The sequence below is a fragment of the Gallus gallus genome, chromosome 17, assembly GCF_016699485.2.
Source record: "Gallus gallus isolate bGalGal1 chromosome 17, bGalGal1.mat.broiler.GRCg7b, whole genome shotgun sequence".
NCBI classification, from domain to species: Eukaryota; Metazoa; Chordata; class Aves; order Galliformes; family Phasianidae; genus Gallus; species Gallus gallus.
Window position 1 is genome coordinate 5,803,873 of NC_052548.1, and position 11,293 is coordinate 5,815,165.

At 47.5% G+C, this 11,293-nt stretch overlaps 1 protein-coding gene across 3 annotated transcripts; it reads left to right on the forward strand.

Annotated features, from left to right (window-relative positions):
- The first annotated feature begins 245 nt into the window (after positions 1-245).
- Positions 246-9,420, forward strand: GLE1 (GLE1, RNA export mediator). Of its 3 annotated transcripts, none has more exons than XM_004945834.5 (16): positions 246-429; positions 555-770; positions 1,536-1,661; positions 1,757-1,977; positions 2,124-2,184; positions 2,840-3,094; positions 3,272-3,500; positions 3,646-3,758; positions 3,980-4,049; positions 4,389-4,531; positions 4,635-4,825; positions 5,315-5,444; positions 5,758-5,862; positions 6,894-6,976; positions 7,144-7,207; positions 7,885-9,420. In XM_004945834.5, the coding sequence occupies exons 1-16, from the start codon at positions 253-255 to the stop codon at positions 7,951-7,953; spliced, it is 2,253 nt and encodes a 750-aa protein (XP_004945891.5). In that variant the 5' UTR covers positions 246-252; the 3' UTR covers positions 7,954-9,420. The 3 variants fall into 3 exon arrangements, with proteins under 3 accessions (XP_004945891.5, XP_415496.6, XP_046757846.1); XM_415496.7 differs by having other exon boundaries at positions 1,829-1,977; XM_046901890.1 differs by lacking the exon at positions 246-429 and having other exon boundaries at positions 683-831.
- Positions 9,421-11,293: the final 1,873 nt, after the last annotated feature.

An 11,293-nucleotide genomic window follows, 5' to 3' on the forward strand; every position in this document is an offset into this window, starting at 1 on the left:
ACGGCCGCTCTGCCTCCAGACTCGGATCCCGCACACCGCGCGCGGCAGCGGCGCTGCAAACCGCCCCCACGGCAGCGAACCGAGCGGCCGTTGGGCCACGCCGGGGAAAGCGCGAGGAGAGGGGGAGCGGCGCGACCGCCCCGGGAACGGAGCCGCTCCTCTCGCAGCCGCTCTCAGTGCTCTCTGCGATAGGCGGCGCTGCGGCTCCCGAGCGAGCAGAGATTCGGAGCTCCGCCCGCCCGCCAGGGGGCGATGGCGGCGCCGCTGGGGAAGCGGAAGTCGCTGTGCGCCCGGCGGGGCAGCGGCGCGGCCTATGAAGGCGCGGGGTCGGCCATGCAGGCGAGGGAGCTCCGCTGGGAGACGCTGGAAGCCCTGCGCGCCTCCAGCAAAGGCCGGCTGAAATACTTCCGCCACTCGGACAAAGACGAGGTGAGGCTCCCGGGGTCGGGCGGTGGGCAGCGCCGCGCTGGCGGAGCTCGGGGAGCGCTGTGAGCCGCGGCTTACCGTTACCTTCGCGATGCGTTTCTTATCGACCAACACGCGTTTCTCCCCAGGATATCTTGGAAGGATGTATTTCTCCTCTGACGCTGACCTCTTATGCCGGCTGGGTCCTGGATCGGATGACCGCTTCGTCAGCCCAGGCAGCGGTACCTTCCAGCTCTGCGCCCGGAGGTGCGGCCCCTCACACAGATCCGACTGCTCAGGAGAGCTCAGCGTCCGCCTGCGAGGGCCCCGCGAAGCCCTCAGCCGCAGCACGGAGCGAAGCGAAGGTAGCCCCGGAGTTACGGCCCCGCTGCGAACGGCTGCGAGGAGAAGAGCTTTCTCAGCGCTGTGAGACGTCTGATGCGTTTCGGTTGCGCTCCGTTAATTTGCGGGGCAAAGCGTGCGCTGTTTCAGCCCCGTGTAACGTAACCGGGGGTGATACAATGGGTGTGAGGAGCGTCGTTCCCTCTTATGGGGCTGGGGGGGGGGGAGGCTGTCAGGGAAGCTGAGCTGTGGAGCAGTGGAATGGATGAACCCCCTGAGAACAAACATCAGGAGCTCTGTGTTAGAGGGCTTCATGCATAGCGGCGGTAGTGGGTGGTGAAGGTTTGCATCGTGTTGGCCCCACGTAGACTTGAGGAACACCACGAGGGGTCCTGGTGAGGCAGCGGGGTCTGACAGAAGCTGTAAGGGAGGTCGAGGGCTCCTCCTGAAGAGCAGTCTAAAAAACCAACGGCTCCTGGTTTCCTCCAGCTTAACGTCTCCTGTGGACGCACAGAAAGCCTGGGGTTCCCTCCAGCCTCAGCAAGCTCTTGCTAGCTCTGCTTCCAGTTGTAGTGATTGGGAATAGCGATTATCCCAGCCTGATGGAGCTGCTGGGAGACAGCTGAGAGCTGTGAGGCTGCCACTCCTATTTACCCGCTGTACGCATTGCACGTTGGTTGGCTCATTTGTCTGTTTTTCCATGAATAATGTGCAGTTGAAGAGGTTTCCTCCGTGAGTTTCTGATCCTGTATTCAGTCACTGATTCTACCTGTATGCTGGCCTTGCAGGGAAGCAGTGATCCCGGTGTGCTGGAAGTGAATCAAGAAGTCCTTCCGATACCTCCTGTATCTAAAATGGCAAAAGTTGAAGGCTGCATTCAGATGTACGAAGAGATATACAGGATGAAAGGAAGGGTAAATAGAAACAAAAGCATGACTGATCCTAAACCACTGTCTGGGACGTTGGTGTGGGACAGCATCGCATGGACCACGTTGCTGTCTCCGGACAGCTTTGTCTGTGTTTCCTTCTGGTGGATTCGGGTGCTACATTGTGGTGCTTCTGGCACCTGTGCATCCTGCAGGAGAGGCTCCGGCAGCGGCAGGAGCAGCAGGAGCAGCTGGTGAGGGCAGCGTACGACATGGCGAGAGAACAGCTGAAACGTTTTGATGAAATGAAGGAGCTGAAGCGGCGTCAGGAGATCCAAGAGCTGCGGGAGGTGATGGAGAAGAGGTGAGGTTGGCTCTGGCGTCCTTAAGATGTTCTAACGTTTAATCGGCGAGGTTTGATTCTTGGAAAAGAAGGAATTTACTGCGTGTGTCTGTGTGTGTTTTCTTGTTCGTGCCTTTAATAGAATGCTTCTTCTGTGTCTGTTTTAGTTTAAAGGAAACTCAGGGGCAGCAAGAGAAGCTGAAAGAAGAGCACCGACACAGAGCGAAGGTGTGTGGCAGTCCTGTGTTATCAAAGAGCACGGCTACGTGTGGGAAGGGAGAAGGGCCAACGGATGTGTTTGTCAGCACGTGGCAGTTCTGCTGTGAGGTGTTTTGTGCTGCTGCCCTCAGCCCTGCTGCACTGTGGTGGAAATGCAGTAAAGGCTCCCATGCTGTAGGGGCAGAGCAGTGCAGCCCTGAACTGAACTAACTTCTGTTCAGAGGTTGCTGATGAGGGCTTTTGTTCCGCTCCCTGGAGCTGATCAAGGCATGGTTTGTAATAGAGGCACTGGGATGTTGTTAGGCAGATCCTTATAACCTTGCTAACTTATTTAAGGAAACTGGAATATACTTTCTGTCTTTGGCTTCTACTGGGATCTTCTTCAATCTTTTTGTTTTCCCCTCTCTCCAACTATGTGAGGACCAAACAGTCCTAAGATTCCCTTTGAACCTCCAGTCCTGTGCTTCCAAGAGTGCTGTAGGCAGCAAAGTTTATCAGGCATGCTATTCCAGGCTCTGTAGTACTTCTGTGGGGGGAATTCAGACCATAACTGGTGAAAAACTGTGGGATTTTTGTGGGGTTTTTTTCCATATGCATCTTCTTTTCCTTGAGACAGGAAGGACCTGTAAAGCTGCTGTTACTGAACGTTGTCTCTTCTCTCCAGATACTGAACCTAAAGCTGCGTGAGGCAGAGCAGCAGAGGCAGCGCCAGGAAGAGCAGGAGCGACTGCGTAGGGAAGAAGGCCAGGAAAGATTACGTCGCCTTTATTCAATTCAGGAGGAACTGCTGCAGCTGAACCAGCAGATTGATCCCAATTACAAGCACAAGGACTTGCCAAAAATTGACCTTTCTGCATACAGTAATCGAGGCAACCAGATCTGCGGGCTGGTGTCAGGACTCATCCGCACCACTAGTGAGGTAGAGAGTTGTTCTTCCCTTTGCTTGTCCCTTCTTAAAGCTTCCCACAGTTCTCATCCAAGGCAGCTTGTTCTAACATAGCCTAGCACTTCCAAGGCTTTGGGCTGTTTGGTGCGGTGGTCTACATGTAGCAGAGCCAAAGACTGATGCTATATTGTCTTCTCTGTCTCTTGATAGAGAGGTTTCCCTTCTCAAACGGATGTGGCCAATACTGAACAAGCCCTGAAGGAAATGCGAGGGCTGATCTCCAGAATGCAGCAAGAAATCGCTGCAGCCGTGGAAGAAAAGAAGAGGAGAGATGAGCAGGAAAAGAAACAGAAGCAGGAGGAGTTACTGAAGAAGCAGCAGGCAGAAGCTCAGACTCCTGCCCCTGCGCAGCCATCGGGAGGAAAGCAGCAGAAGGAAGGTTGGTAGGGCTGTATTTTCTCTCCTCATCGTCCTTTTTTCTTTATGCTCTATTTTACTGTTCTACCAGATGCTGTTTTGGAATGTTATTCTTGTGACGACACAACTTCTCTAACTTTTTAAATGGTTATTGTATTTTTACATAGCCCTCTCGGTTAAGGCGAGGGAAGGCACCATGAAGTGGTACCAACAGCTTCAAGATGCTGCGGCCCAATGTGCTGCTGCTTTCAGTGCAATGAGCAGCTCCAAAGACAGCGAGGTATGAACAAGTGATTGACACTGCTGAAGAGTGATTGTCTTCTTTCTAGTGGATGTGAGGGGGCTTTCATTAGAACAGTTTTTAACAGCAGCCTCTGTTGAGTCTGCTCATTCGTATCACTGAGGCTCTGCCTTTCAGCCTGGGTCAGACCTCTTGTTCTGTGAAGCTTTATAGAGTGGTGGTGGTTTTTTTTAATTGCTGTTGTTCTTCTTCTTCTGCAGGTTAGGAAGATAAGAATGGAACTGCAGAAAGCAGTTACCATCCCTGTGAGCCAGATCTCTACCATTGCAGGTCAGGAAAACGCTAAGAACCCAATCCAACTGTAATGCCTTTAGCTGTGAAGATTTTAGTAGGACACAAAGTGTCCGAAGTTTCTATAATTACCCCTACAAGAGTGAGCTGCCATAGGAAGCACCCGATTCTTTGGAGCACATTATTGCTTATGGTTTGCAAGTGTGTCACTCCCCTCAGAGGCGCCTTGCTTCAGCATGGTTCCGTTTCTTTAATCACAGCAGTTGGAGGAGCTTCACTCTTCAGGGCGTAGATCTATTGGTTGTTGATGGGATCTGATTAAGACTCATCTGCTTTTTCCTGATCTTCTGTCTCTGTACATTTCTGCTCTATTTACAGGCTCTCAGCTAAGACAGATATTTGACAAGCTCAATAACTTGCTCTCTGGAAAGCCTGTTCAGAGCGTAGGGGAAACTGTATTGGTGACTCAGCTCCCCCAAGGCCTGGATTTTGTTTATTACAAGCTTGCAGAGAAATTTGTGGTGAGGAACTGTTCTCTTTATCGAGCGGAGAAAGGTAGCTGGTGCTTTAGGGACTTCTTTTGGATGCTGTTGTCCCTCTTCAACTTTTTTTTCCCCCTTCCAGAAACAAGGAGAAGAAGAAGTAGCTTCTCACCGTGAGTCAGCTTTCCCAATTGCACTGGTGATATCAGGAATCTGGGAAATGCACCCTCGAGTCGGAGATCTCTTTTTAGCTCATCTGCACCGGGTGTGCCCCTATTCTGTGCCGTTCTACCCTGCATACAAGGAGGGGGCTTCTATGGAAGAATATCAGAGGTAAATTAATTACTGAAGTTCATCAGCGTGGGCTCTAGAAGGGCAAAGAATGCGTTCTCCTGAGTGAACTCCACTTTTTCCCTTCTTTAATTACGAAGGCACTGTGCCATGTTGGCATAGACTCTGAAGGTTTACTCAGAAGCGTGCAGCTCCTGAAGGAGGACGTCCCTGGAGGACGCTGTGTCCTTCAGCTTTGGAAGTATTTTTAGGGGTAATGGATGCTCTTTTGCTTCATCTTCCTTGTCCTTTCCAAAGAGCACATAACAGCCACGGCTTGATTTCAGCTGAAATATCCAATACAGAGCCTAAAGACTCTGTGTGATGTAAACCAGTGCAATCTATGATCCACAATGTAACAATCAGCCTTTGCAATAATTCTTAAGGTTTTAGAGTATCCTTTGTCTCAGCACAGTTGACTTAATGCTGAGAGCTGCAAAGATTCATGTGAATGCGTGTAGTTGTACTAACACTGCAATGTCTTCTGTTTAGGATGCTCGGGTATCTAGTTCAGGATTCTAAGATGGAAGAGGAAGATCATTTTCTTAAACGGATGTCAGGACTGATTCGTCTGTATGCCGCTCTCATTCAGCTCCGCTGGCCTTATGGGAACAAACAAGGGGTATGGATGTGTAACAGCACAGTCAGAACTTTGCTGCTATCCCACATGTATTGAAAACTCAGCTTGCAGCTGAAGCGTGCTGAACCTAAAGCAACTCGTGATGTATTTGCAGGGAGATGGTCACAACTGGAACAAAGCAGTGCAAAGTAATTTGTAGCACAGACCTTTACTTGTGTAGTATTTTCATCAGTCAAGTTGTATGTAAGGCTGTTGTAAAATAACTCTGTATAGGAGAATGGAAGTTAAAAGATATGTCTTTTTCTAATAGCACTTTGCATGTTCTGTAACATGAAATTGTTTTACTGCTTTACAGACACACCCCCATGGGCTGAGCTATGGGTGGTGCTGGCTTGCTCAGATGCTGAACATGGAGCCTCTGGTGGTTGTGACAGCCACACTTCTATATGATTTTCTGGAGGTCAGTGATGGCACAGCCTGAGCCCACTTAGCAGCAGAGCACTGAAAAAGGACATAAGCAAATGGGATTTTTGTCTCTCTAGTTAAAGAAAGTCATGCTGGTTTTCTGGGGTGAGACAGTCACGGGGATTACTGGTGGTTAAAGTCCCAATTGGTGACAGTTTAATGTGAGAAAGAAGATTGCTGACTGAGGTGGGGTTTGGAGTGGGTTATAACTGCAAGTTTTTTTCATCTGTCCATGTTTTCCTCAGAAAGGAAGGTGAATATTTCCAGGTTCCTGTATGTACAGCTTTGGGGCTGAACCTAGTTCAAGATTCCTAATATTTGAAACATAGTTGCATGCTCTTGTAAGAATAACATCTGCTCATCCTTTAGTGCCACTTTGTACAGTGCAGTGCAGAGTGAGGTCCTGTGGCCTTTTCAGCTTCCATTGCTACTTCATAAGACAGGATGGATCTTTCTCAGTGAAAGGGACAGAGCCTAATCTATATTGATCCTATAGCCTAGGGTGCAGCTCCTAAATAAGAGCCAAATCTGAAGGTTGGAGGTAGGAGAGGTGCATTGTCAAACACGATGCGTTTGCATGCAGCTCTTGTGCTCTCCAGTGCCATTTAAAATGTACAAAATGCAGAAGTACAAAACGAAACACACCAGAGGTGTTCTGTAGACTGTCTACATGAAGAAGGCTGGTGGGTACATACTGCAGTATTCAAGATTGGCCACGGTGTGCCTTAACAAATGGTGTTTTAGGGATAGGTGTTATATTTTGGTGGGTGGGGGGTGGAGACTGGCACGAGAGGCAGGATAACACCAAGTTGATGTTAGTGATGACCACCCATTCAACAGGAAGAAACAGGTGATTGTTCCAGCAGTGGGGCAGCCAGGAGGCTTTGCTTCTTGGTAGATGTAGGAGTCTTTCTTAGTGTTCAGATGAAATATTGAGCGATTGATATTGAAGAAGTTGATTGAAGGCGTCGTGCTGATCTGAGGCCCAGATCTGGAATCTGATCTTTGCGTGTTTCTGTACCGCAGGTGTGTGGCAATGCTCTCATGAAACACTACCACGTTCAGTTCTGGAAACTGTTGTTGCTGATGCAAGAAGAATATATCCCACGGTATGATGGTTGCGTTTGGGATGGGAAATAGTCCCTGCCTTTACCTCTCGAGTGCCTGCTTTTAAGTGATACTCTTCCACCTTTTCCCATCTCTGACATTCTCTCTCTATCCGCTCGTAAATCAAACCCAGCTAAGTAGATTGTGAGACATGCTGTTATTCCTGCAGGATTGAAGCCATTACCAACGTTGGACAGAAGGCCTCTTTAACACGTTTCAAGCAATTCCTGGAGGTAAAACAGGTTTTTTCAGTTTTCAAATGTTTTTTTTTTCCTTTGCTCCGTTCAATACGTGCATCATTCCAATAACGTGTCTGGTGCTGCTTGCAGCATGCTTGATAGACCAGCCTTGTAACTATGATGTAACCCGTGTTGGTTGCTGAATTTCCTTAATGATAATTGCGATGTCAAACATCTCGCTTCCTTCTTACCTCACATCTATTTTTCTCAGTGCAAATGTATTCTGATGTAATGGACATTCGGTGAAGACTGGTGGCAGTGAGAGGAGGCATACAGGTTCTGCTGAGTCATTTCTAACAGCTGCATTTTGTCAGCAGCTCGCTTGTATTTGCTGTTGCCCTGATGAGCCGTATGAGGAAGCAGATGTTTCGAGCTGCTCTTCGTAGCATCTGTGCAGCGTTGTGTTTTGCATAGGTGTTCTTTCAGAGGAAGCCTGCAGAACTGTTAAATGCTGGATTTTGGTCTGTGAATGTTGTCTTAAACTGAAGCTATCCTGTTTTAATATCATAGTTATATTATATATCATATATATATATATCATATATATATCATATATCATCACTTTCATTTCAAATTTTTGTATACTTTATTAACAATACAAGAGATGGCAAACTAAGATATCTATTTCTTATTCCTTTTTTCACTTTGTTTTGTTGTTTTTTCTTCACCAGGAAAGTCTGCAGAAGAAAGACATCCCATTACCAAAGGGCTTTCTGCAGCCTTCCTTCTGGAGGTCCTGACTTGCTGCATACTTCATCCTCTATGGATATCAGTGCTGTCAGAGCTGCCTCCTGACTGTGCATTTTGAACTTGGATGGACAGGGAGTTCATGTTCCATCAGTTTGTTTCTGTTTAATAATAATTCTATGTTGGACAGAACAGAGTCTTGTTTTATTTGTTGGAAACGATGGAAGCTGTTCTTTGTGTTTTTATAAGATTTTGGACACTAAATTATGGAACACAGAGGATTTCTCCTTTGCATGTTTAGACATGCAGAAGATGCTTCAAATACAGCATTCTGATTACTTCTAGATTTCAGAATTGAAACATTTCCTTGGTGCTGTTCTGTTCATGGAAGTGAAAATACCTCAAACGTTTATGGAGTCTTAACAGAGCAATCAATCTTGGAAACACACTGGGGAAGCCTTGAAGTTTTGTTATTTCTTGTATCTTGCTTTTATCATTTGTTTTCAGCTATGGTGATGCATTCGCATCCTGTTTCTTGCAAACAACATCTTGAAATTACCGAGAGATTGCTGAAAGGTATTTGGCCGATCAGCCTTGACATTTATCTCTGTTGAATGTAACTTGGCTCCAAGGGACAGTGCTCTTGGTTTAAGAGAGGTAGACTTTTTGTTTTAAAAGCTGTGCGTGGACAGTCACTCGATGGGGGAAGAACTGAGCTCCTTAAACAACAGAAATGTCCGTTATCCACTGAATAAATGGAAATTAATAATCTGTTTCATTAAAAAAGTGGTGGAACAGTGCATTAATCCAAGCACTTCTGCCAATGTTCTGCCATACTGGAGGGGGAGGTGGTACACTCCAGTTCCTGCGGGGCACTGCATTGTGTTTTATAAGCGCCTTTTCATGTCAGTGTATTTCCTTCAGTGTTATGCCATTTTTATTTATCGAGTACTGTAATGCTTTTATACCAACGGTGGATTATTCTGAGAATAGTTCATTTAAAAATCTGTTTAATATTAAACAAATATCAACTTTTTTTTTCTCTCTCTGAGATGATGCAGCTCGTGTCTTTTCTATGGCTGTTGGAGGGAGATGTCAGTAAACTCAATGGCTCCTTTCCTAGTGGCTGTGGGAGATGAGGGTGGTAGGAAGTGTCTTTGATGTGCAGTGCTGTTCTTGAACTATTTTGGTGGTTTCCAAGATGAGAAAATTTGCTTCAGGGTTCTGGAAGGCAGTGCATGATTTCTGCACAATACAAATGCCAATTAAAGCTGTTATTTTTACCAGATAGCTCTTTGGTATTCGTGAAGACTTCAGAATTTGAAGCTGTAAAAGGTGGAGCTGAGGGCCGTACGTTGATGGGAAACGTTTGGGGTTTTTACAGATATAAAATTCTGTTATTTTTAATGTACAAATCTGAAATTTTCTGAGGGAGGGTTGTAACAGATGTATTATGGTGTACTCGGGCCTTTTTAAATCCTGAACTCTGACTTGAAAATCGGTAATAAATTATGTTTGTATTTGGTGTGTGTATTTTGTAAACCCATGCCGGAATTCATTTGGTTGGTGTTCCTGGGGGCCCTGGGGGCTGTTCTGGTATGCTGGAAATCTCCCCCAGTTTCCTTTTACCACAGACCATGTAAGCACTGCACCTGAATGAGTATCCTTGAAAATGCTCAGCCTTTGGTTTTTGTTTTTCAGGGGAGCAGTAGTGGCTGTTAGAAACTGCTGTCTGATGTGATGGTATGTGCAGGACACAGCTGCCTTCCTTTCGCCTGACAGGTGCTGAGGTTTTCTGACATGTTTTGGGGAGGAACATAACTATATTTTTACCAGTGACCAATATGGCATCCCTTTCTGCCTCAGTAAAGAGCATCCATGTATTTATACGCTGTTTCAAAAATGTTCATGAGACTTTTGAGTAACTGGAGGGGGAACGGCTGTTTATGAGGGTGGATAGCGATAGGACAAGGGGGAATGGTTTTAAACTGAGACAGGGGAGGTTTAGGTTGGATATGAGGAAGAAATTTTTCCCCCAGAGGGTGGTGACGCACTGAACAGGCTGCCCAAGGAGGCTGTGGATGCCCCATCCCTGCAGGCATTCAAGGCCAGGCTGGATGTGGCTCTGGGCAGCCTGGGCTGCTGGTTGGTGACCCTGCACATAGCAGGGGGTTGGAACTGATGAGCATTGTGGTCCTTTTCAACCCAGGCCATTCTATGTTATTGGTAATAAACCAGTATTTATTTTTAGATGTATCTTAAGGTTGCGTCTACTGCTTGAGCTGATGGCTGACGCGTGTGACGCCGTTCTGCTTATTTTAGCAGCTTTCAATGTGGCCCATTTGGTGTTATGAAGTCTCAGTGCAGATGAGGTCTTGTGCTCACACCAAAATGCTATTTTCATACGCACATTGGTGTCCCAAATGCCAGCATCTCCCGTGTGCAGGCGCTGTGCGTTCGGGACCAGATGCACTAAGATAGCTGTGAGTCACTCTTCCTTACAGACAATGGTTCCATGCAGTCCTACGGCTGCTGAGGCAACGTCAGTGCCAGTGTGTTTTTTCCCATTTAAGCACTTAAATAGAAGTGTTATTAACTCAAGCATCACCGAGACCCCCTCAGTACTTTGATCTGATGGCATTCTGCCTGTGAAAACCTGAGAGATTCAGCTAAACGTTTCTCACATGTCAATTTCAAACATCTTACTCATACTAAGGGCTCATTTTCCTTTGGATTTATGCTTTTAAAAATAGATGGCTTATGCCAGGCAGGGAGCCTGAGCTGTGCTGCCCTTTTGACATCAGAACGCCGGCCTCCGCCACCTCCATCGTTCACATCTTTAATAGCACAGAACTGCTGGGGCTGCTTTGACTTTATTGATTTTAACTGTGAAATCTGTAACGGATCTTCTGCCTCTGCAGCAGCGCTGCTGTGCCTCAGGAGCAGAAGATGGCCCCGGCGGGGATTGAGGAGGCGGCAGAGACCCCCACCGCCGCCGTGCTGCGTTGGTATTTTAAATAATTTTCTATGCTAGCCCGTTTTTTGTGTTTTTTTTTTTGTTTGTTTGTTTGTTTTTAATTAATATTATTTTAAGGCTCACTGAAGGGCCAGAGAACGAACCACCGCTTCCCGCCCCCACCCCGCCTTTTCACTCAGGCATCCCGCCACGCCCCTCGGCTCTTTCCGGAGCCATTCGGCACTTTCCGGAACACTTCGGCTCTCTCCGCATGCGCTCTCTCTCCGCTCTGCTGCGCTCGGATGGGTGGGGCTCTCCCTTCCCCCGACGATTTTTTCCGAACCACTTCGGCACTTTCCGCCAGTCGGGAGTCCGTTCTGCGGCGCTGACGTCATCTCCTGCCGCTTGTATAAAAGGCAGCGCCGGCGGCGCGCCGT